This window comes from Ascaphus truei, chromosome 11 (assembly GCF_040206685.1).
Source record: "Ascaphus truei isolate aAscTru1 chromosome 11, aAscTru1.hap1, whole genome shotgun sequence".
NCBI classification, from domain to species: Eukaryota; Metazoa; Chordata; class Amphibia; order Anura; family Ascaphidae; genus Ascaphus; species Ascaphus truei.
Genome location: NC_134493.1, coordinates 57238054 through 57263821, shown reverse-complemented (window position 1 = coordinate 57263821; position 25768 = coordinate 57238054). Strand labels below are relative to the sequence as shown.

The 25768-nt window shown below is 48.3% G+C and overlaps 1 protein-coding gene across 2 annotated transcripts in view; it reads left to right on the top strand.

Annotated features, from left to right (window-relative positions):
- LOC142463594 (RING finger protein 112-like) overlaps positions 1-25768 on the top strand; it is a 67102-nt gene that overhangs the window by 4645 nt on the left and 36689 nt on the right. The window contains exons 1-3 of one of the 2 annotated variants that reach the window (XM_075566541.1): positions 22935-23133; positions 24166-24448; positions 25486-25698. In XM_075566541.1, coding sequence (XP_075422656.1) covers positions 23117-23133; positions 24166-24448; positions 25486-25698 — 513 coding nt within the window. In that variant the 5' untranslated portion in view covers positions 22935-23116. Of the gene's footprint in view, positions 1-22934; positions 23134-24165; positions 24449-25485; positions 25699-25768 lie in introns of those variants that run through there. The other variant, XM_075566540.1, reaches the window with a different exon arrangement.

The window sequence follows — 25768 nt, the reverse complement described above, 5'->3', positions numbered from 1 at the left end:
TTCATGGTTGATGGGAGGGGGAGCTGCGGTAGCCATTTTGAGTAAGGAATCATAGCAAGGTACACATTACAGATGAAGAAATAGGCATTTTATCCAATCCATCACAGGGAGAGACAGAGAGAGAGGGGGTGAGAGAGACAGAGAGAGGGGGTGAGGGAGACAGAGAGAGGAGGTGAGGGAGACAGAGAGAGGGGTGAGAGAGACAGAGAGAGGGGGTGAGAGACAGAGAGGGGGGGAGAGACAGAGACAGAGAGGGGGTGAGAGAGACAGAGAGAAGGGGTGAGAGAGACAGAGAGAGGGGGCGAGAGAGACAGAGAGGGGGGAGAGACAGAGAGAGGGGGAGAGAGAGACAGAGAGAGAGAGCAGGGGGGGAGAGAGACAGAGAGAGAGAGAGCGGGGGGAGAGAGAGACAGAGAGAGGTGGGAGAGACACAGAGAGGGGGTGAGAGAGACAGAGAGAAGGGGGAGAGACAGAGAGAGAGAGGAGGGGTGAGACAGACAGAGAGAGGGGGGAGAGAGAGACAGAGAGGGGGTGAGAGAGAGAGAGCGGGGGAGAGAGAGACAGAGAGAGGGGGAGAGAGAGACAGAGAGAGGGGGTGAGAGAGACAGAGAGAGGGGGTGAGAGAGACAGAGAGAGGGGGGAGAGACAGAGAGAGGGGGTGAGAGAGACAGAGAGAGGGGGAGAGAGAGACAGAGAGAGGGGGTGAGAGAGACAGAGAGAGGGGGTGAGAGAGACAGAGAGAGGGGGGAGAGACAGAGAGAGGGGGTGAGAGAGACAGAGAGAGGGGGTGAGAGAGACAGAGAGAGGGGGGAGAGACAGAGAGAGGGGGTGAGAGAGACAGAGAGAGGGGGTGAGAGAGACAGAGAGAGGGGGTGAGAGAGACAGAGAGAGGGGGGAGAGACAGAGAGAGGGGGTGAGAGAGACAGAGAGAGGGGGAGACAGAGAGAGAGGGGGTGAGAGAGATTGTGTGTTTGTGTTGATGTGTGTCCCCGCTGTTGGTGTAAATGATGGCTGGTATACACGGCTTTGTGTAACGGGTCTTTGTGTCCCTACGTGTTGTGTGTATAAAGCGGATATGTATTAGTCACAGTGTGTCAGAGTCCGGCAGTGTGCGCTGGGCTGTACCTCCCTGTTATATAAATGCGGGGGGGGGTGATAGCACAAAGCATGCCGGGCCCCCGGCAGCTATCCCTGTGCCAAGGACTAGTCTCCACCAGTGTAGAACGGGTGAACTAAAAGTTAACCCACCAGGCGCTCAGAAATTGTAACTGCAGCTGTAAACTGGTGTAGCCAGGTCTCCCCGAGATTCCAGCACCCCCCTCCCCTGGTGCGCGATCGCGGGTACCGCCGAGTCACAAGGCGGCCCCGCAAGACAATCGCGCGGGTGAGGGAGGTCAGGTCCCGGCTCGGGGGTTGCCGGGGACGCGTGCACGCGCATCTCAGGGCTCCCGGAGCCGGGCGGATAGGGAGCCGCCATGTTGCGCCGGGTCGCGCATGCGCAGTGAGTCCCCGGCGGCCCAGTTAGCTCGCGCATGCGCAGGGAGGCTGCGAGAGGCAGGGAAGAATCGCGCGAGAGGTAGGGAGACAGTGAGGCGGCCATTAGCTGCTAGTGCAGGCATAGGAAAGGCGCGCACGTGGTCCCTATGTGCTGTTAGGCTCCATGGGACTACAACTCCCATGGGGCATAGCGAGGCAGGCACCAGGTGCCTGATAGGAGCCAATAGGGCTGTAGGACTGCCCTGGAGGGAGATAGATACATTTGGCGGGCTGGAGCTACGTGTCAGCTGGAGCAAGAAGTCAGAGCAAGCAGTCAGAGACCGGAGCCCCCCCAGGGCCCGAGATAGCTCAGCTCCCCAGTAAGGTGAGTGTTGCCAGGGGCAGCCCTCAGGGAAGGGACCCTGCCACTTACATTAGTGGGAGCTGAGATAGGGAGGTTATAGAGAGTTGGAGTCAGGGAGCTGTGAGGGAAGTAAGGGTGTGGGGAGTGAGAGCAGCTCCTGCACCCCATAGGTACCCACACCCCAGGTAGGCCCCAACCCCCCACCAGGTTAGTGGGTTAAGTATTTAGGGAGGCCCAAGATAGGGACGCTGCCCTTAGTATAGAGTGCTGCCTTGTCAGAGTCACAGCGGTCAGTGCTGTGAGGTCTGGCAGGCAGGCACCTTGTTGCACAGCACGTTGGCTGTCGGCGGTTAGTGAGGTTGAAGGGACTTGGGTAGTTAGGGGAGTGGGACAGGTCCTTTACCCCGCAGGCCCTAGGAGTTTCCCCCAAGTCACCTCAGGTTGCGGTACATCAGGGACAGGCCCTAGGTTAGGGTTCCTGTCACGCTACTGCCCGTTGGATAGATAGGGATAGCGGCTGTTGCTGTTCCCGGAAAGCGGTTGGACCCACGTTGGGGTCCACAGAGACTGTTCCGGAATGGGACCGCTCGAGCAGTCCAAGTGAAAGGAGTGCGGTTGCAGAGGATCAGAAGGAGGCATCGCCCGACTGATCCTTTGAGAAGCTTGTTGCTGACCCGAGCACCGGAGTGCTCGGCAGGTATTATACCAACACATGTGCACCAACAGGCCTAGAGGTTTTAGTGACTGCGCAGTCACCCATTGACTATCTCCGTAGGAGTACGGGACCTTGGGTGTGGGGGTTTCACTGGACACTGGGTGGGATCACCTAGTGTTGGGAAACGTCCGGCGAGACGTCACGGGTAGTGTCTCCTCGTGAGAGGGACACAGGTTATGAGGTTATGTAAAGGCGATGATATGTTCTATGTTCATAAGTAAATTCCTTAGTTATTATAATCACTGTGTGTGTGGTTTCTGATTGGGTTCCTATGTAGGGTCATTCTACACTTCCTAGAATCCTACATAGGTGGAGGCGCTGAAAGAAGATCCGTTCCAGAGGATTCACCCCAGGCTCTCATTAGCGGAGGCTCAGACTTCCTGTGAGCCTGCAGGTATACGCACCACACCGGTAACACCGCATGTTCTACTCACCCACACTATATATGAGATTGGGTGGGGTGGAATACCCGTTACATTTGGAGGCGCTGCTGAGATACCACCTGGGGTGCCCTGTCCATTATTTTTCTAAATTGTCCCGTCCCTATTTTTGTCGCCATGTTTGCGAAGTCCGGAGACGAGGTCCTTGCCTGGGTGTTGAGGCAGTATATGGAGCCTGGCCAGGTAGTGGCGGTAGGAGGCATACCCGCTAGTATACCCGCAATGAAGGTCCGGGAGGGTATGTGTAAAATTCCTGGGTGGCCGTGGGCATGTGTCTTGGAGGAAGAACAAGATCCCACGTCCACATGGAAAACCATACTTTTTGTTGTAACTCACACTGAGGATATATGCCTGGCAGATGCACCGTCCGCGCTATTCATGCCCGGGGGCCCCTCAGAAGGGTACCCCCTAGTCTATGCCGACCCAGCAAAATGGCGTCTCCCGCCAAATCAGGAGAGCGCACGTGCTGCTGACTGCAAGCCTGCACAGAAAGATGTCGCAACATTCTGTCCGGGTTTGGCGCGAAAATCAGAGCCCCTCCCATGTGATGTGAGTGACTCAGTGCAGAGCGAAAACCAATCCCTTGTAAAAAGTGCCCTTCCTTTAGATTCCACCAGGGGGAGCAAGCACGGTTATCTTCAACCATACGTGGACGCTGTGATAGACACTCTGATCTCTGAGGATGAGATGAGGCATGAGGATGAGATGAGGCATGAGGATGAGATGATGCATGAGGATACAGAGTCTGCTGTGGGTCCGTGTACCCTGGAAGAGGAGTATCCCGATGTTGCGGACCCTGCTGTGGGCCCGTGTGCCCTACGATGGTCAGCCCGACTTACTACAGAGGTACCATCGGTCCTAGGCTTGGGACCAGTACCTACAGACGACAAGGGTGAGTCGACTGCCCCAGGGGTGTTGGGGGTGAGCCGCCAGGTGACCGCGGAGCACGATGGCTCCTTAAGTCTGGTCGCCCGGGCGAAGGGCTCCCCTCTGCATTGCGTCCTGGTGGAGGTGTCCTCATTAGAAGGTAGCTGTCCAGAGAAGAGAGTGGACCAGTGTCTACCGCCGATCCTTCCGGAAGAAGAGAAGCACATCGTCAGCGAGCCGAGTGGTAAGGAACCCCCTTGTTCCCCACAGACTCCGATGGAGGTGGCCGTGAAGAAGGCCAAAGCTACGGTTCCTGAGCGGAGTGTGAGCCCGTGTGCTCCGACACAAGTGGTCTCAGGACTGGGATCCAACGCTCCCGAGTTTTCAGCGCGTAAGTGGACTGCCCCAGAAGTGCCGGGGGCAGGTCCCGATACCACCAAGGTGGGAACAGACAGCGTCCCCGAGGACCTGTTGGCCACCGTGAATCACCGCAGGGGTAAGGTGTCTACTTTTTCCCCCCTGCCAGGTGAAACCGAGACATTGTCCAGTGCTCGCTTCTCAGTGGAAGCCTCGCAAAAATATGGAGACAAAGACTGTGTGGAGAGAGATTCAGGGGAAGCTGCCTCCTTCAGCCCAAAAAGGAGCGCCCCATTCCTCAAGTAGTGGACCGCGGGAAAGGTCCTGGCCTCCTGGTCTACCGCATCCCTGCCGCGGATGACCGGGTAAAGGTCTGCTTCAGAGACACTGTGCTACTCCTTCCACCAGAGGGAGGAAGTAGCGAAGAGCCCGTAACTGTCGCTTTAGAGTGTGCTCTCCAAGAAATTTTTCTGGGGGAGGCTCACGGACGCAAAAGTGAGGTACCCCCACATGTTCAGTTCGGGGCACCCCACACATGGTCTCAGCACGTCTCGGGTATTAATTGGTGTGAAGTGCATTGTAACCTGAGGTTTAAAGTCACCATTGATAAGTTGTTCATATGCACTGCATTTTCATTGTATAACTGTGTACCAGGTGATGTCATTCTCCAAGCGAGGACGATGGAATTTCCACCAGGGGGAGAGTGTATCCAGGTCTCCCCGAGATTCCAGCACCCCCCTCCCCTGGTGCGCGATCGCGGGTACCGCCGAGTCACAAGGCGGCCCCGCAAGACAATCGCGCGGGTGAGGGAGGTCAGGTCCCGGCTCGGGGGTTGCCGGGGACGCGTGCGGCCGGTTGCCAAGGCCGCACGCGCATCTCAGGGCTCCCGGCGCTCCCGGAGCCGGGCGGATAGGGCGCCGCCATGTTGCGCCGGGTCGCGCATGCGCAGTGAGTCCCCGGCGGCCCAGTTAGCTCGCGCATGCGCAGGGAGGCTGCGAGAGGCAGGGAAGAATCGCGCGAGAGGTAGGGAGACAGTGAGGCGGCCATTAGCTGCTAGTGCAGGCATAGGAAAGGCGCGCACGCGGTCCCTATGTGCTGTTAGGCTCCATGGGACTACAACTCCCATGGGGCATAGCGAGGCAGGCACCAGGTGCCTGATAGGAGCCAATAGGGCTGTAGGACTGCCCTGGAGGGAGATAGATACATTTGGCGGGCTGGAGCTACGTGTCAGTTGGAGCAAGAAGTCAGAGCAAGCAGTCAGAGACCGGAGCCCCCCCAGGGCCCGAGATAGCTCAGCTCCCCAGTAAGGTGAGTGTTGCCAGGGGCAGCCCTCAGGGAAGGGACCCTGCCACTTACATTAGTGGGAGCTGAGATAGGGAGGTTATAGAGAGTTGGAGTCAGGGAGCTGTGAGGGAAGTAAGGGTGTGGGGAGTGAGAGCAGCTCCTGCACCCCATAGGTACCCACACCCCAGGTAGGCCCCAACCCCCCACCAGGTTAGTGGGTTAAGTATTTAGGGAGGCCCAAGATAGGGACGCTGCCCTTAGTATAGAGTGCTGCCTTGTCAGAGTCACAGCGGTCAGTGCTGTGAGGTCTGGCAGGCAGGCACCTTGTTGCACAGCACGTTGGCTGTCGGCGGTTAGTGAGGTTGAAGGGACTTGGGTAGTTAGGGGAGTGGGACAGGTCCTTTACCCCGCAGGCCCTAGGAGTTTCCCCCAAGTCACCTCAGGTTGCGGTACATCAGGGACAGGCCCTAGGTTAGGGTTCCTGTCACGCTACTGCCCGTTGGATAGATAGGGATAGCGGCTGTTGCTGTTCCCGGAAAGCGGTTGGACCCACGTTGGGGTCCACAGAGACTGTTCCGGAATGGGACCGCTCGAGCGGTCCAAGTGAAAGGAGTGCGGTTGCAGAGGATCAGAAGGAGGCATCGCCCGACTGATCCTTTGAGAAGCTTGTTGCTGACCCGAGCACCGGAGTGCTCGGCAGGTATTATACCAACACATGTGCACCAACAGGCCTAGAGGTTTTAGTGACTGCGCAGTCACCCATTGACTATCTCCGTAGGAGTACGGGACCTTGGGTGTGGGGGTTTCACTGGACACTGGGTGGGATCACCTAGTGTTGGGAAACGTCCGGCGAGACGTCACGGGTAGTGTCTCCTCGTGAGAGGGACACAGGTTATGAGGTTATGTAAAGGCGATGATATGTTCTATGTTCATAAGTAAATTCCTTAGTTATTATAATCACTGTGTGTGTGGTTTCTGATTGGGTTCCTATGTAGGGTCATTCTACACTTCCTAGAATCCTACATAGGTGGAGGCGCTGAAAGAAGATCCGTTCCAGAGGATTCACCCCAGGCTCTCATTAGCGGAGGCTCAGACTTCCTGTGAGCCTGCAGGTATACGCACCACACCGGTAACACCGCATGTTCTACTCACCCACACTATATATGAGATTGGGTGGGGTGGAATACCCGTTACACTGGTGTGTAAGAAATAAATGTGGGTTTGTGATCGCCACTATCCCCCAGTGGAGCCTTCACAGATGTAATACTCAGCAACTGGCTTACCATAAGCACGATGAAGTTTGAGATGAATAAAAGGAAAATACTCACAGCTGGGGGATGTAGTGGAGTGGCTGATCCGGCCTCCTGATTGTAGATGCTGCCGACCCCAGTGCCTGTAACTCCTCTGGGTAACGTAACGAAGGCGAAGTGATCCTCACGAGCCGCCAGCACTGTCTTCGGCCGCCAACCCTGCATCCGCTCGATCGCGGTGGGTGGTCACCTGACCGGCGGCAGTGCCGGTACTTCCGGGTTCAGCAGGGGGACGCAGATACACCAGTGACGGCCCGGCTTGCAGGCAGCAAATGCCGGAACAATGGAAATCCTCCCAGGTGAGATCTATACGCCGCACAGCCGTGGAATAAACTTCAGAGAAGGCTGATGTAGTGACTCATAAAAAAACTTTTAATGAAACAGAGTGCAAACGGATCCTCTTGACGCGTTTCGGCCCGTCAGGCCTTTGTCAAAAGAGTGATCCGTTTGAATCAAGAACATGCTTATATAGCAAGTGCAAGCTGCAACACCTGTGAACAAACCCAGAACAAATGGGTCACAGGTGTATGCCCCAACACTGCCAGTCTTCACATACAGAGTTAAAAACAATGGTGCAATTAAAAAGACCAATTATATCATTGGATAGGAGAGCATATAACATATAATAGTACAAAACATGTTAAACCAAAGTCAGTGATAAATTGGTCAAGAATAAAAACATACATATTAAAAACAATATGCACAAATGTAATAAAGTTATGATAATATTAAACTGCAATGTTACAAAGTATTATAAAGTACCCCGGATAAATGGAACAAAGTATCACAAGAGATAATGGAAAAAACCTTATATCACTATTGAAAATTAATATTGAATCTTTATCTAGTGGTTATATAAAGAAAGAAATAGAAATTGCAACCACCTATATGAATGGGAAAAAGGGGGAACAGGGAAAAGAAGGGAATGAGAATGGGGGGAGGGAAAAGGAAAAGGGTGGGAAGGGTAGGGGGTGGAACTGAGTGAGAAGGGAGGGGGGAAGGGGGGGGGAAAAGAGGGGGGGGAGAGGAAAAAGGGGGGGGGAGGGGGGAGGAGGGGGAGGGGAGGGAAAGGAAAAGGAGGGGGCAGGGGGGGGAGAGGAGAGGGAGAGGGGAGGGAGAAAAGGGAGAAGGGAAAAAGAAAAGTAAGGTGATGAAAAAAAATGAATAACAAAAATCCATAATATAAATAAATACATAAATCAATATAATGAACTAATCACCAAGAAAATGTTTCAGTTCCCATTCAACATTTAGGCCGTGAGGTTGTAATGTATTCAGGGAAAAGATCCATGACATCTCTTTCTTATTTAGTCGATTTAATCTATCGCCTCCTCTAATGTAAGAGGAGACGTGTTCAACCGCAAAGAATGAAAAATTCTTGAGTCCACCAAATGGACATTGTACAAAATGTTTAGATAATGGATGCAGTAAATCTTTTTTGTTTATTAATCTAATGTGTTCCGATATTCGAATATATAGGGATCTGATTGTTCTGCCCACATATTTATATTTACATCCACATGTGATCACATAGACAACGTAGCTTGTTTGACAATTAATGAAGGTGTTGATCCTGTGTTTACCATCTGGGAACAGAGTGTGTACTCTTTTTGTTGGTACAGCAAATTTACAACATTTGCAGAAACTGCATCTGTAAAATCCTTTTGATATGTTACCTACACGAGGTTGGGATGGTGATTTGAACATGCTTCTGGAAATAGATGAAGCTAATGTGTTGGCCCTTCTGAATGCAAATCTGGGTCCATGTGTTGTAAATATATCCTGTAAGGATGTGCTCACCACAAACGAGACGGGACCGCGGTGCTGAGGTGGGAAAGGTTAGAACGCCACCCACAGCCACGTGGGCACGTCTTGAGAGTAGATTGGTCTGGGGCTCCGGTTCGGGGTAGGAGAGGTACGGTTGGTAGTAAGGCCGTTTGCCAAGTCCGGGGTTGGAGAGAGGGACGTTGTCGTTTACCGTAAGCCAGGATCGGGATGCCAGAGGTGCGGAGAGTCGTGTAGCCGTATGCCGAGTTCAGGTTGCCAGAGGTACAGGAAGACGTAGCGGAAGCCGGTTCGGTTCACGAGGAAGTCTGCAAAGAGAACTAGGGAGGCAGAGAATGGTGAGAACAACTGGTTCTATGCTCAGCCAACGAGTCAGTGATTCTGCCAGGTATATATAGGAGAGAGGGTCCAATAGCAGTGCAGCAAGGTGGGGGTGTGTGGAAGGGCCAGGCTATCGCTTGGATAGGTCCAGAATGAGTCCCATGGGAGGAGCCATAAAGCCCAGTAGTCTGAGTGCATTTGATTGCAGCAATGTTTTGATGTGCTGTACCTTTAAGGGGTTGGAGCGACGCCGTGTGGCCATGCCTCCGTATAGCGGGGTTTGCGTGCGCGTGACCGGGTGAAGCCGCCAGCCCGAGATTAGAAGTGCAGTCCTGGCGTGCGCGCGCGCGCCCACGTGAAGCAGTGACCGGCGCTCCGGTGAGGGGATGAGTGTGTGCTGCGGGAATCTCCGTCAGAGCTGTAGGTGAGTGAGGAGCACGCCGAGGGCGGCGTGACTCCCAAACCCTCACAGTACCCCCCCCTTCAGGGGCGACCTCCGGGCGTCCATGACATGGCTTGGAGGGATGCTTGCGATGGAAAGCCTGGACGAGGCGAGGCGCGTGGAGATCCCGGTGGGGAATCCAGGAACGTTCCTCAGGTCCAAAGCCCTTCCAGTGAACCAAATATTGTAACCCTCCTCTGGAGATCCTAGAATCCAGGATAAACTGAACCTCATACTCCTGTTGACCTTGGACCAGAAGAGGAAGTGGAGATGCCGTGGACTTAGAAAAGCGAGAACTCCGGAATGCAGGTTTAAGTAAGGAAACATGAAAGACTGAAGGAATCTTCAACGAGGGTGGAAGACGCAAACGATAAGCCACAGGATTAATCCTCTTGACCACAGGAAAGGGACCGAGAAACTTAGGTGCTAACTTCATGGTAGGAACCTTTAAACGGATGTTCCTGGAGGAAAGCCAAACACTGTCTCCTGGGACGAATTCCGGAACCGGGCGTCGAAGACGATCTGCCTGAAGTTTCTGTCTCCCAGTAGCCACCCTTAAGTTCTCCTGAGTCCTTGTCCATAAGTCCTTTAAGCGGGAGATGCGTTTATCAACTGCTGGTACTCCTGAGGATGTAGGAGAGAAGGGTAGGCGGGAAGGGTGAAAGCCATAATTTATGAAGAAGGGCGATTCTTGAGTGGAGTCATTGCGAAGGGAGTTAAGAGCAAACTCAGCCCAAGGAAGTAGATCCACCCAATCATCCTGAGTCTCGGCTATGAAACACCGAAGGTATTGTTCCAGGTTTTGGTTGGCCCTCTCCGTCTGCCCATTGGTCTGTGGGTGGTAACCCGAGGAAAAATGAAGTGAAATACCCATCCTCCGAGAAAAGGCTCTCCAAAATCTTGACACAAACTGGGGCCCACGATCAGAGACGATGGTTGCAGGTACTCCGTGAAGACGAAAAATCTCCTGGATAAAAATGTCCGCAAGCCTGGAGGAATTTGGAAGACCCCTCAAGGGCACCAGGTGAGTTTGTTTGGAAAAACGATCAATTACCACAAGGATGGTATTCTTTCCTTTGGAGTCTGGGAGCTCCACAATGAAATCCATAGAAATATGGTTCCAAGGACGGTCTGGAATGGGTAAGGGAAGAAGAAGGCCTGCAGGTCTAACCCGAGGTACTTTATTGCGAGCACAGGTGCCACATGCTTTGACGAACTCCTCCACATCCTTAGCCCTCTCAGGCCACCAGAAGTTACGTTGAACAAGGTCGTTGGTTTTCCGTATCCCTGGATGTCCTGCAGACTTAGAGGAATGGCACCACTCGAGAACCCTTTTGCGGTGTTGAGGTGCCGTGTAGAGTCTTCCCTCCGGAACCTTGAGCCCCATAGGAATCTGTGATTGCTCGGATTGAATCTTGCCCATAATATCAAACGAGTTGGCGGACAGGATACATCTAGAGGGAATAATTGTCTCTAGCTGCTCTTCAGACTTGTCTTCAGCAAGGAATTGTCGAGACAGAGCATCCGCCTTTAGATTCTTGGAGCCAGGGATGAAGGAGATGAGAAAATTAAATCGAGAAAAAAATAATGCCCAGCGGGCTTGTCGAGAGTTCAAACGACGTGCCCCTTCTAAGTAGAGAAGGTTCTTATGGTCTGTAAGAATGGTTATGGGTGTCTCAGTACCTTCTAAGAAGTGTCTCCACTCTTCTAGTGCCAACTTGATCGCCAAAAGCTCCCGGTTCCCGACATCATAATTCCGTTCTGCGGCCGAAAATTTCTTCGAAAAGAAGGCACATGGATGCAGTTTGGCTAAGGGAGATGTCCTCTGTGACAAGACGGCCCCAGCCCCGATGTCCGAGGCATCTACCTCCAAGGTAAATGGAAGTTTAGGATCCGGGTGGTTGAGGATGGGAGCAGACACAAAAGCCTTTTTTAGCAGATCAAATGCCCGTATGGCGATTTCAGACCATGATGAAGGATCTACACCCTTCTTAGTGAGAGCCGTTATGGGAGATACTGTAGAGGAAAAATTGCGGATGAAACGTCGGTAATAGTTTGCAAAACCCAGAAAGCGTTGCACGGCTTTGAGAGTGGTAGGACGAGGCCAGTCCAAAATAGCCTTAAGTTTCTCTGGATCCATGTTGAAACCGGAGTCAGAGATAATGTATCCCAAAAACGCCACCGATTTGAGGTGGAACTGACATTTCTCCAATTTCGCAAAGAGATGGTTCTCCCGAAGGCGTAACAGCACTTGTTGAACATGGTTGATGTGTTCTTGAACGGATTTAGAAAAGATGAGGATGTCATCTAAGTAAACAATAAGAAATGTGTTAAGAATGTCCCGAAAGATCTCGTTGACAAAATCCTGAAAAACTGCTGGTGCGTTGCACAAACCGAATGGCATAACCAGGTACTCGTAGTGGCCGTCATGGGTGTTAAAAGCAGTCTTCCACTCATCCCCCTCTCGTATCCTTACTAAATTGTAAGCACCTCTCAGGTCCAGTTTAGAAAAGATAGTTGCTCCCTGGAGGCGGTCGAAGAGTTCCGGAATCAAAGGCAGAGGGTAACGATTTTTGCGTGTGATATTATTCAAACCCCGGTAGTCGATGCATGGACGGAGAGAACCGTCCTTCTTCTTGACGAAGAAGAATCCTGCTCCGACCGGGGAGGAAGATTTTCTGATGAAGCCCCTTTCTAAGTTCTCGGCAATATAAATGTTCATGGCCTTTGTCTCTGGAAGAGAGAGAGGGTAGGATCTACCCCTGGGAAGAGGTGCTCCAGGAAGTAGGTCAATGGGACAATCAAAAGACCGGTGCGGTGGTAGTACCTCGGAACGTGCTTTATCGAATACGTCACGGAATTCCCAGTACACAGAAGGTAAGGAGTTGATCTTCTCTGATATGGTAGATACTCCACCGATCTTCTGGAAAACCCTGGTACATGTCTTGGCACAAGAAGGAGCCCACTGCACAGGTTCCCGATCCGTCCAGTCGATGCGAGGATTATGAAGTTGGAGCCAAGGAAGACCCAAAATCAACTCAGCAGAGGGAGTGTGGATTACATCGAGAGTAATGATCTCCGTATGGACGTCGACGAACTGCAGTAGAAGAGGTACCGTCTGTAGTGTGATGAATGCCGGATTTAGAGGTCGACCGTCAATGGCCTCCAGACCTACAGGCGTCCTCCTGTTGATAAATGGAATATTGTTCTGTCTAGCAAAAGTCTCATCAATGAAATTACCTGCAGAACCGGAATCAATGAACGCCCGTGCCCGGGTGTGGAACCCCTCTCCAGACAGTATTATAGGCAAGACTATCCTGGTAGGAAGGATGTTTTGGACGATGGGAGAAAGGGTCAGTATTCCCAACGAAACTCTCCGGGATCTCATTGGGAGCTGGCGTTTTCCCGGTCTGTGGGGACACTGGGGTAAAGCGTGAGTGGAATTGCCACAATACATACAAAGTCCGGCCGTGCGCCGACGTTGCTTCTCAGCAGAAGACAGCCTGTTGCCCCCCAACTGCATTGGTTCAGGAATGTCCCCGGAAGAAGGTGACGGAGCCACGAAGGTGGGAGCAAGACCTCTTGGAATCCGTTGACGGTAATGAGAACGTTCGTATCTCCGCTCCAGTAGGCGCTGATCCACACGGATAGCCAGAGCGATTAACTCCTCCAGGTTAGTAGGACGATCTCGTGCGGCGAGCTCATCCTTTAGAGTTTCAGCCAGACCTTGCCAGAACGCAGAAGATAGAGCTTCGTTGTTCCAACCCGTCTCAGCAGCAAGAGTGCGGAACTCCACAGCATCGATCTCCTTGAGTTATGTGGTGTAGAGCAGAAGCTGCCGTTAACTTCCGTGCTGGAGTATCGAAAACTCTTCGGACTTCCTCGACGAAAAGATCGATGTCCTGTGTGAGAGCCCCCTGTTGTTCCCAGATGGGAGAGGCCCATGCCAGTGCCTGGTCGGTGAGAAGGGAGTAGATGTAGCCAACCCTGGAGACAGAAGACACAAAGCGAGAGGGGGAGAGACGAAATTGAACGAGACATTGGTTAATGAAACCCCGGCATCCTTGGGGATCCCCCGCGTAGTGTTTGGGAGGAGGAATACGTGGTTCTGGAGTGAACGGAGGTATCGGGAAAGGATTTGCCGGTGCCACGGGTGGAGATTGGCGCGTGAGGGCTCGAACTTGAAGAGTAAGGGCGTGGACGCTTTGCTGTAAAGTATCCATTCGTTTATCAGATTGGTCCAGATAAGCCTCTAATCTGGTAAAAAGGGCAGTATGGGCATTTAAAGTCCGCTCCACCTCAGCGGGGTCCATTTTTGGTGGGCTGAGCATAATGTAAGGATGTGCTCACCACAAACGAGACGGGACCGCGGTGCTGAGGTGGGAAAGGTTAGAACGCCACCCACAGCCACGTGGGCACGTCTTGAGAGTAGATTGGTCTGGGGCTCCGGTTCGGGGTAGGAGAGGTACGGTTGGTAGTAAGGCCGTTTGCCAAGTCCGGGGTTGGAGAGAGGGACGTTGTCGTTTACCGTAAGCCAGGATCGGGATGCCAGAGGTGCGGAGAGTCGTGTAGCCGTATGCCGAGTTCAGGTTGCCAGAGGTACAGGAAGACGTAGCGGAAGCCGGTTCGGTTCACGAGGAAGTCTGCAAAGAGAACTAGGGAGGCAGAGAATGGTGAGAACAACTGGTTCTATGCTCAGCCAACGAGTCAGTGATTCTGCCAGGTATATATAGGAGAGAGGGTCCAATAGCAGTGCAGCAAGGTGGGGGGGTGTGGAAGGGCCAGGCTATCGCAGGGATAGGTCCAGAATGAGTCCCATGGGAGGAGCCATAAAGCCCAGTAGTCTGAGTGCATTTGATTGCAGCAATGTTTTGATGTGCTGTACCTTTAAGGGGTTGGAGCGACGCCGTGTGGCCATGCCTCCGTATAGCGGGGTTTGCGTGCGCGTGACCGGGTGAAGCCGCCAGCCCGAGATTAGAAGTGCAGTCCTGGCGTGCGCGCGCACGCCCACGTGAAGCAGTGACCGGCGCTCCGGTGAGGGGATGAGTGTGTGCTGCGGGAATCTCCGTCGGAGCTGTAGGTGAGTGAGGAGCACGCCGAGGGCGGCGTGACTCCCAAACCCTCACATATCCAAATCTTTGTCCAACTTTAGTATATTCCAATGTTTGGACACTATCTGTCTAATTTGTGACGCCTGTTTGCTAAATTTTGTAATGAATAAAGGAGTATCTTGAAGAGTTGTTTTTTTGTTTCTAGTGTTCTTTTTTAATAAATCAACACGGTCTACAGATTCAGCATTAAGAAGAGCCAAGTCTACATCAACTTTATTATATCCTCTGGACAGGAATTTTGTACTTAGTGTTTTTGAGTGTTTCAAAAAGGTTTCTTGGTCTGAGCAGAGACGTTTGTAACGCAAGAATTGTCCCTTCGGAATCCCACGAATCAATGCCCTTGGGTGGCTACTGTTGGCATGTAGATATGAATTTCTGGCATGCGGCTTTGTAAATATATCAGTTTGTATACCCATGATTGGATCACCATGGATAGTCACGTCAAGATAGTTGATGTTGACAGTATCAGTTTGAAATGTGAAGTGAAGATTTATATTATTATTATTAAGAGTTTGAACAAACATGTGAAGACTGTCAAGGTCACCCTCCCAAATGAAAATCAAATCATCAATGAAACGTTTGTAATAAATGATATTGGAACGAAATAAATTAGTGCTACCATAAATGTGAATAGATTCCCATAAACCCATAAAGAGATTAGCATATGAGGGTGCAAAAGAAGTCCCCATAGCTGTGCCCTGTTTTTGAAGGAAAAATTGTGAGTCAAAAAGAAAATAATTGTGTGTGAGTAGAAAAAGAATAGAGTCAGTGATGAACGTGATTTGTGCAATAGAAAGAGCAGAAAGTTGCAAATAGTGATTAATGGCCCTAAGGCCGTGCTCGTGCTCAATGATCGTGTACAATGACGTGACGTCCATGGTGACCCATCGGTATCCCTCTTTCCAAATCACATCCTCCAAAGAGACCAACAATGCTGTAGTGTCTTCAATAAACGAAGGTAGGGTTTTCACAATGGGCTGGAGGAATTTGTCAACATAACGTGAAACACCATCTCCCAAAGATCCAATGCTGGAGACAATGGGCCGCCCCGGAGGGTTCTCTAGTGACTTATGGATCTTTGGGAGATGGTGGAACACAGGTATGATAGGAGACTCGCATGCCAGGTATTGCCTCTCTTTATTAGATAAAACATATAAAGTGTCACCAAGTTCTAATAGATCTTGAAGCTCCCCCAAAAACCTTTTTGTCGGATCTGTCTTAAGTGTAGCATAAAACTCTTTGTTGCTCAACAATCTTAAAGCCTCGTCTCGGTATTTAATGGACGACTGCACAACTATTGCTCCCCCCTTGTCGGCGTTTTTTATGATGATGTCTGTATTTTTCTTTAATAAATCTAAATCCAATCTTTCTTGTGGAGTAAGGTTATCTGGTATATGAAATGAATCAGAGAAAGAGTAGCCCTTGGCCAATATCCTCAAATCTCTGTCCACTAACCTCTCAAAGGTCGACAAGCATGGACCCTTTGTGTTGTTAGGCACAAATAAAGAACGTTTTCTTAAATTAGAATCCAGGTGGCCGAAAAAGGGGGGCTCAACAGCTTCCTCAGTGCATCCCTCTTCATATAAGGACTGCATGTCAAACTCAGATGTATTCTCAGTAAAAGTTAGAGCCTTTCTAACAACTACATTATCATTAATTACTTCAGATGTATTGATTAAAGGCTGAGGTATATTTTTATTTTTTGAAAATAATTTTTTGAGAGCCCATTTACGTGTATATTTTTGCAAGTCAATTATTGTTGTGAAGAGGTCAAAATTCTCTTGTGGAGCATAATTAAGGCCTTTATTAAGTATACTGGACACCTAACAAGATCCTATTGAACCCCCAAAATAACCACAACATATATATAAGCATATGAGTGTCACAGAGGAGTGCTACTGAGCATGGCAATATATATTTAAAACCAGAGACAGCACATAAAACACAGACAAAGCTCAGTTTTAGCACATCCAGTGAAAATCATACACGGTACAGTGCCTAAATATATATGTATAAATATCTATTAAGTAAAATGGTCTTTTAGTTTGACATTTTTGGCCAAAATTGTTGTAAGCCCCTGAGCCAACGTCACGGCAGACCACAATTCAGGGGTCCCTAACGCTAATATAAATTCTTAATAACCTGTGTAATAACAGGAAGAATGATTTATAGTAAATCTGTCAATATTAGTTGCAAAGTTCTAAGTCTGATTGAAGCCTTTTTTAACCTGTACATTACCAGGAAAAGCACTCTGAATTAGAGTTGTCACAACCATCGTGCAAGCAAACAAGTTCCCCTGTGTGGAAGATGCTATGGAGTGAGCCCTTAACCATTTAAATGTGGGAGGGGGTGAGCTTAAATTAAGTAGGAGGTTGCCAACCTCCAATCAGCCAGGACTAGCTGAAACACAATTGTAAAATATACTGGACACCTAACAAGCTCCTATTGAACCCCCAAAATAACCACAACATATATATAAGCATATGAGTGTCACAGAGGAGTGCTACTGAGCATGGCAATATATATTTAAAACCAGAGACAGCACATAAAACACAGACAAAGCTCAGTTTTAGCACATCCAGTGAAAATCATACACGGTACAGTGCCTAAATATATATGTATAAATATCTATTACGTAAAATGGTCTTTTAGTTTGACATTTTTGGCCAAAATTGTTGTAAGCCCCTGAGCCAACGTCACGGCAGACCACAATTCAGGGGTCCCTAACGCTAATATAAATTCTTAATAACCTGTGTAATAACAGGAAGAATGATTTATAGTAAATCTGTCAATATTAGTTGCAAAGTTCTAAGTCTGATTGAAGCCTTTATTAACCTGTACATTACCAGGAAAAGCACTCAGAATTAGAGTTGTCACAACCATCCTGCAAGCAAACAAGTTCCCCTGTGTGGAAGATGCTATGGAGTGAGCCCTTAACCATTTAAATGTGGGAGGGGGTGAGCATAAATTAAGTAGGAGGTTGCAAACCTCCAATCAGCCAGGACTAGCTGAAACACAATTGTAAAATATACTGGACACCTAACAAGCTCCTATTGAACCCCCAAAATAACCACAACATATATATAAGCATATGAGTGTCACAGAGGAGTGCTACTGAGCATGGCAATATATATTTAAAACCAGAGACAGCACATAAAACACAGACAAAGCTCAGTTTTAGCACATCCAGTGAAAATCATACACGGTACAGTGCCTAAATATATATGTATAAATATCTATTAAGTAAAATGGTCTTTTAGTTTGACATTTTTGGCCAAAATTGTTGTAAGCCCCTGAGCCAACGTCACGGCAGACCACAATTCAGGGGTCCCTAACGCTAATATAAATTCTTAATAACCTGTGTAATAACAGGAAGAATGATTTATAGTAAATCTGTCAATATTAGTTGCAAAGTTCTAAGTCTGATTGAAGCCTTTATTAACCTGTACATTACCAGGAAAAGCACTCTGAATTAGAGTTGTCACAACCATCCTGCAAGCAAACAAGTTCCCCTGTGTGGAAGATGCTATGGAGTGAGCCCTTAACCATTTAAATGTGGGAGGGGGTGAGCTTAAATTAAGTAGGAGGTTGCCAACCTCCAATCAGCCAGGACTAGCTGAAACACAATTGTAAAATATACTGGACACCTAACAAGCTCCTATTGAACCCCCAAAATAACCACAACATATATATAAGCATATGAGTGTCACAGAGGAGTGCTACTGAGCATGGCAATATATATTTAAAACCAGAGACAGCACATAAAACACAGACAAAGCTCAGTTTTAGCACATCCAGTGAAATTCTTAATTAACCTGTGTAATAACAGGAAGAATGATTTATAGTAAATCTGTCAATATTAGTTGCAAAGTTCTAAGTCTGATTGAAGCCTTTATTAACCTGTACATTACCAGGAAAAGCACTCTGAATTAGAGTTGTCACAATTAAGTAGTAATATTTGAGATGATGTTAAGGTTAGATCAGAGATGTTAATAACATTATTGAGTGTTGGATCTAAGAGTATTTTTTCCTCTTGTTGTCTGCCCCGTGTGGTTTTTCTCCCTTTCTTACCACTTCTGCACTTTTTAAGTTTTTTGCCTGTGTGGTGTCTGTGTTAGGATATGTTGATCTTGAGCGATCTTCTCTAGAATTTGTCATGTATGTTCTGTCAAAATAGCCGCCCTCTGGATCTTTGGCGGTGTGTTTGTCATGGGCAATGAAAGAAACAGATGGCCTGTCGTTATAGTCTGAAGAATCAGTGTCAAAGCTCTGTCTACGTTCTACGTGTGGTGATTTTAAAATCGATCTAGTGTTAGGTTTTTGTGTGTTAACCTCCTCTGATTACCATCTACGTGGTGTAGATTGGGAGGGATATCAAATTCTACTGAAGTCCCTAGTGGGAACAGGTCTCTCCCAGAAATAGACCTGACCTTTTTCATAGTCAGTCCTATCTCTGGAGAATTTGTCCTGTTTTTTCTCTATAACCCCTTTTTCCATTTTTTCAATGTTTTGTAGGAGAATTTTATCATTGTGGGAAAACCTATCCATATCTTTGAATCTATATAATTCTTTTTTCATACGGTCTATATTAGATGTTAACATTTCTTTCTCCTTAGCTTTAGCGCCAATAATTAATTCAATAAGTTGTTTGGAACACTCGTCCAGTATCTTCCTCCACTGGAATTGAAACTCATTATTAGGGAACCCGAAAGATGGCATTTTTTTGATTCTCAATCCTCTAGGGATGCGCTTGACCTTTAGGTAGTTTTCCAGGGTTATAATGTCCCAAAATAGACGAATGTCCTGAGTTAAAAGTCTCTCAAGCTTGACAAAATGATCAATAAGATCAGTAGAATTCTCACAAGTTATATTTTCTGACATATCATCAAAAATGTGAAGGGCTCTTTTAGTTCTTTCAGTGTTGTTACCACATTTTTGTACATAGGTGGTGGGTAGCTCAATCACTCTCTCTTGATCTTCATCCATAGTAATAGACGAAAATATATAAACAGTTAATATGAAAAATGAAAAAAATGAAAAGAATTGTTTATGTATAAAAAAAATGAAAAAAATAGTTTTTGAAAAAATAAACAAAAAGTTTCATATCTACATGCCAACAGTAGCCACCCAAGGGCATTGATTCGTGGGATTCCGAAGGGACAATTCTTGCGTTACAAACGTCTCTGCTCAGACCAAGAAACCTTTTTGAAACATTCAAAAACACTAAGTACAAAATTCCTGTCCAGAGGATATAATAAAGTTGATGTAGACTTGGCTCTTCTTAATGCTGAATCTGTAGACCGTGTTGATTTATTAAAAAAGAACACTAGAAACAAAAAAACAACTCTTCAAGATACTCCTTTATTCATTACAAAATTTAGCAAACAGGCGTCACAAATTAGACAGATAGGGGCCTATGCAGAGAGCAGCGAATTTTAAAATTGGCGAATTTATTAAAAAGAAGCTTTTTTGGACAGTTTTAATCTCCATATGCAGAAAAGTGCGAATTCTGCTATGTTTAACATGGATGCGTGTGGCGAGTTTAAATTGGCGAGATGCGCGCTTCAGAAATGTGTTAAAACAAATTCGCGCCTTTTTTTTTCCCTTTGCAATGGCCGCGAGCGGCAGTTTTTTTTGGCGAGGCAAAACGGAGACAATCGCGCAATTTTATTGGCGCGAACAGCCGCTAGATGCCGTTCGCGCCTCTCTGCATACGGATATTTTTAAAACTGGCGAGATTGAGGTTCTCGCCAGCCGCGAGGCGAGTTTTACAAATAGAAAAGAAAAATTGGCGCGTTTTTCGGAACTCGCCATTTTCTGCTGCTTTCTGCGCGATTTTCTCCAAAAAATGGCGAATTTCGAAATAGCGCTGCTCTCTGCATAGGCCCCATAGTGTCCAAACATTGGAATATACTAAAGTTGGACAAAGATTTGGATATATTTACAACACATGGACCCAGATTTGCATTCAGAAGGGCCAACCCATTAGCTTCATCTATTTCCAGAAGCATGTTCAAATCACCATCCCAACCTCGTGTAGGTAACATACCAAAAGGATTTTACAGATGCAGTTTCTGCAAATGTTGTAAATTTGCTGTACCAACAAAAAGAGTACACACTCTGTTCCCAGATGGTAAACACAAGATCAACACCTTCATTAATTGTCAAACAAGCTACGTTGTCTATGTGATCACATGTGGATGTAAATATAAATATGTGGGCAGAACAATCAGATCCCTATATATTCGAATATCGGAACACATTAGATTAATAAACAAAAAAGATTTACTGCTTCCATTATCTAAACATTTTGTACAATGTCCATTTGGTGGTCTCAAGAATTTTTCATTCTTTGCGGTTGAACACGTCTCCTCTTACATTAGAGGAGGCGATAGATTAAATCGACTAAATAAGAAAGAGATGTCATGGATCTTTTCCCTGAATACATTACAACCTCACAGCCTAAATGTTGAATGGGAACTGAAACATTTTCTTGGTGATTAGTTCATTATATTGATTTATGTATTTATTTATATTATGGATTTTTGTTATTCATTTTTTTTCATCACCTTACTTTTCTTTTTCCCTTCTCCCTTTTCTCCCTCCCCTCTCCCTCTCCTCTCCCCCCCCCCTGCCCCCTCCTTTTCCTTTCCCCCCCCTCCTCCCCCCCTTGCCCCCCTTTTTCCTCTCCCCCCACCTCTTTTTCCCCCCCTTCCCCCCTCCCTTCTCACTCAGTTCCACCCCCTACCCTTCCCACCCTTTTCCTTTTCCCTCCCCCCATTCTCATTCCCTTCTTTTCCCTGTTCCCCCTTTTTCTCATTCATATAGGTGGTTGCAATTTCTATATATTTCTTTATATAACCACTAGATAAAGATTCAATATAAATTTTCAATAGTGATATAAGGTTTTTTCCATTATCTCTTGTGATACTTTGTTCCATTTATCCGGGGTACTTTATAATACTTTGTAACATTGCAGTTTAATATTATCATAACTTTATTACATTTGTGCATATTGTTTTTAATATGTATGTTTTTATTCTTGACCAATTTATCACTGACTTTGGTTTAACATGTTTTGTACTATTATATGTTATATGCTCTCCTATCCAATGATATAATTGGTCTTTTTAATTGCACCATTGTTTTTAACTCTGTATGTGAAGACTGGCAGTGTTGGGGCATACACCTGTGACCCATTTGTTCTGGGTTTGTTCACAGGTGTTGCAGCTTGCACTTGCTATATAAGCATGTTCTTGATTCAAAAGGATCACTCTTTTGACAAAGGCCTGACGGGCCGAAACGCTTCAAGAGGATCCGTTTGCACTCTGTTTTATTAAATGTTTTTTTATAAGTCACTACATCAGCCTTCTCTGAAGTTTATTCCACGGCTGTGCGGCGTATAGATCTCACCTGGGAGGATTTCCATAGTCTCCACCAGGGCCATGCGATAATGAGTGGGGGGGGGGGGGGGGGTCATGGCCCTGCGTATTCCCCCCCCCTTCCAAACCCTCCTCTCTCACACATTCTCCCCCCTCACACATTCTCCCCCCTCTCTCACACATTCTCCCCCCTCTCTCACACATTCTCCCCCCTCTCTCACACATTCTCCCCCCTCTCTCACACATTCTCCCCCCTCTCTCACACATTCCCCCCCCTCTCTCACACATCCCCCCCCCTCTCACACATTCTCCCCCCTCTCTCACATATTCTCCCCCCCCCTCACACACATTCTCCCCCCTCTCTCACACATTCTCCCCCCCTCTCTCACATTCCCCCCCCTCTCACACATTCTCCCCCCTCTCTCACACATTCTCCCCCCCTCACACATTCTCCCCCCCTCAAACATTCTCCCCCCTCTCTCACACATTCCCCCCCCCTCTCACACATCCCCCCCCTCTCTCACACATTCCCCCCCCCCCTCTCACACATTCCCCCCCCCTCTCACACATTCCCATAGGTGTGATTTCCTTGCTATTAGATGGAATATTTTGCTGAGATTTCTTACTGTCGGGTTACGCCGTGTTTGTTCTGCTCGTAGTGTGTGTTCTGGGAGCTTTGGAGCGGGTTTCCCACTTCTGAGCTGTTGATGTTTCTATGTATGTCACACTGTTATGTCCATGTGTATGTGGCTTTCAGGGTACGGAGGTTGGAGATGGGTTTTTGTGTTGTGCTTGGTTGGCCTGGTCCCTTAATAAAGATCAGGGTGTGATTGTGGTCTGATAGGGGTGATGCTGGTGTGACTATGAAAGCACTGATGTCTTGTGGGTCTATGTCGGTTATTGCGTAGTCCACTACGCTGCTGCCCAGCACAGAGCTGTATGTGTATCTACCCAAAGAGTCTCCTCCTGTCCGTGCATTGATAATGTACAGTCCCAGACTGAGACACAGGTTTAGGAGCTCTTTACCATTCTTGTTTATTGCGCTGTCATAGCTGGTTCTTAGGCGTGTCACAGAGCTATGACATGTGTCATTTCCAAAGCTGTAGTTATTTCCATCTGTAGATATGTAGTCCTGTTCTCTGCCTGTTCTGGCGTTCAGGTCTCCACATATCAGCACTTTACCCAGGGTCTGAAAGTGGATTGCCTCTGTCTGCAGGGTCTCGAAGATGTCTGGATTGTAGTATGGGGAGTCGGAGGGGGGGATGTATGCTGCACATAGGTATGTGTCGTATAGATGGGTGAACATGGAGCCTTTTATTTGTAGCCACATGTGGGTATCTCCTCTCTTCATTGGGGTTATTTGGCTGTTAAGCTCCTTCTTGTACCATATTCTTGATCCTCCTGAATGACGGCCTCGTTTCACACCTTTGTGTTTTTGGGCTGGTACTAGGAGCTGCATATAACCCATAGGTATGAGAGACATGTCCTCCCATTGGATCCATGTTTCGAGTAGGATAAAAAATGTCTACGTTCATCAAAATGTTTATGAAGTCTGGATCTTGTGGTTTAGACGCACTTGCAGACGCATTCAGGCCCTGAATATACCAACTGCTAACTTTAAAAGATCCCATCCTGGACAGCTTATACCTTCCCGTGAGCTAATGTGCAAGTTTCATTTCTCTCTCCTCTTTTTCCACTACCCTCTCTCACACGTCGCCCCCTCTATCTCTCTCACACGTCGCCCCCTCTATCTCTCTCACACGTCACCCCCTCTATCTGTCTCACACGTCGCCCCCTCTATCTCTCTCACACGTCGCCCCCTCTATCTCTCTCACAAGTCGCCCCCTCTATCTCTCTCACACGTCGCCCCCTCTATCTCTCTCACACGTCGCCCCCTCTCTCTCTCACATGTTTCTCTCTTTCTCGTTGTCTTCCGGGTCTCTCATTCTTCCCCTCTCTCTGACTCTCTCCCTCTCTATTTTCCTCTCTCCCCCTCCTTTCTTTCTCACCCTCCCCGTCCCCTTCTTTCTCTCCCCCCTGTCCCTTTCTTTCTCGCTCTCTTCCCCCCCTGTCCCTTTGTTTCTTGCTCTCCCTATCACTCCACCTTCTCATTTTTCACTTTGTGGGCCATCAGTGATAGCCCCCCACCCAATTACGCCCTCTATGTAGATCAGCACAGACACAGGGGTCTTGACCTGTCATAAAAACAATGATTATATTTTTAACACAATTTCTAACCAACGTTAACCTCCCCTGTTTATTGGTAGGGTAGTGCCTGTATTGCTATATTTACCTGTGTATACACCCACAGTCTTCCGCTGCCTCCGGGTGAAGAAGCTAATTTGTACTCACTGGTGGAGGATATCACCTGCTCCGTGTGCCTTGATGATCTCAAGGAACCCGTCTCTATCGCCTGTGGAAACACCTTCTGCCGGAGATGCATTTCTAAACGCTGGGCCCTATCACGGCCACAGGAATGCTACTGCCCCGAGTGCCGGGCGGTGTGTCCTAAAAATCAACTGGCACCAGACTACAGACTGGGAAATCTAATCGGCAAGATCCAGCTCGGATTGCAGGAGAAAAAAACTAAAGAGGTTCGGGAAGTCTTCAGCGAGTGGAATAGACCAGGACTGGGGTGGGGATTGTTATGGTGGCATTAGAAGAGAGTACGATACCAAACTGGACTCTTTGGAGGGGGTGCAGGGGTACAGTTTGGGGTGAGGGGATAGAGGGAGGCAAAACATAAGTTTGGAGAGTGTATGGAGAGAGCCACAGACTGCAGAGTCTGTCGTCTGGTACAGATTGTCAAGTCTCCAGTAATTTCAGGGAGACTCCGGCATCCTGGGCTTTCCTGCAACTCTGTCTGAAACGAGAAGGAACAGAGACAGAAGGACACAGAGAGGGAGCAATTATAATGGTATTGTCACAGGAGACCAGGGCTAATAGGGATCAATATTGCCAGACAGAAACACAAGCGTTTATAAAACTAATTGATTGGAAAACATTAATCGACAACGATACAGATACACAGACAACATTCCCAACTGGGGAATGCTGGGGTGACCTATAGTCCTATGCGCAGGGATCTCCCTAGAGAGATTTTCCCTGATCTTCCCCCTGCAATGTTCCCTGAACTGGACTCCAGGCCTGGCACCAGCACAGGAGAGGACACTGCAGCTTCCCTTAGCTACAGTAAACTTCTGCAACTCTTCTGGCTCTGAACTGAGCAGAATTGAACTGCTAGGGAGTAACTCCCCACCTGTTTATACCCTTACCCCACCATGTTGCAATATTCAGGGCCAGGTGCTTGCTCCGTGCCCAGGCCCTGATTGGTGGGTAGAAACGCAACATTAAAAAAAGCAACATTAAAAGAGTTACATGGAAAGGTCGCAGACGGCTCTTCAACTTTCCAACTGGACATAAAGTTAGCCCTCTGGTCCCTGAAGTGCTAGAACCAGGCAACAGTAAACATATAGAGATAGATAGATATCCCCTACCGTCACAGGTATCACGTAGGGAACGTAGTTCTTCTGAAGCAGGCTTGTGAAGGGATGGGGGGAAAGGTTGGGATTTCTAGGACAAATGGGGAACTTTAATATCACCCCCTTAACCCCATCCTCTGTGTCTCCAGGAGAGTCCTATGCCCCCAGTCTCTGAATACCCCATTCAGCTGGTGTGGACAGATGGGGACGGCTGTCTTCAGTTAAATGAATCTGCTGTATACGACTGTTTCCTGAGAAGTGAGATATCGAGCTATCCCGTCTTCGTGCTGAGTGTGATCGGGGAGAAACGTCTGGGCAAATCGTTTCTAATGAACTATATCATAAGGGCCCTTCGAAGCCAGGTGAGCGAGAAGGATCCCACACAAGGGAGGACAAGACTGTATGTGCTACAAGCATTACTGTGTCAGCCCT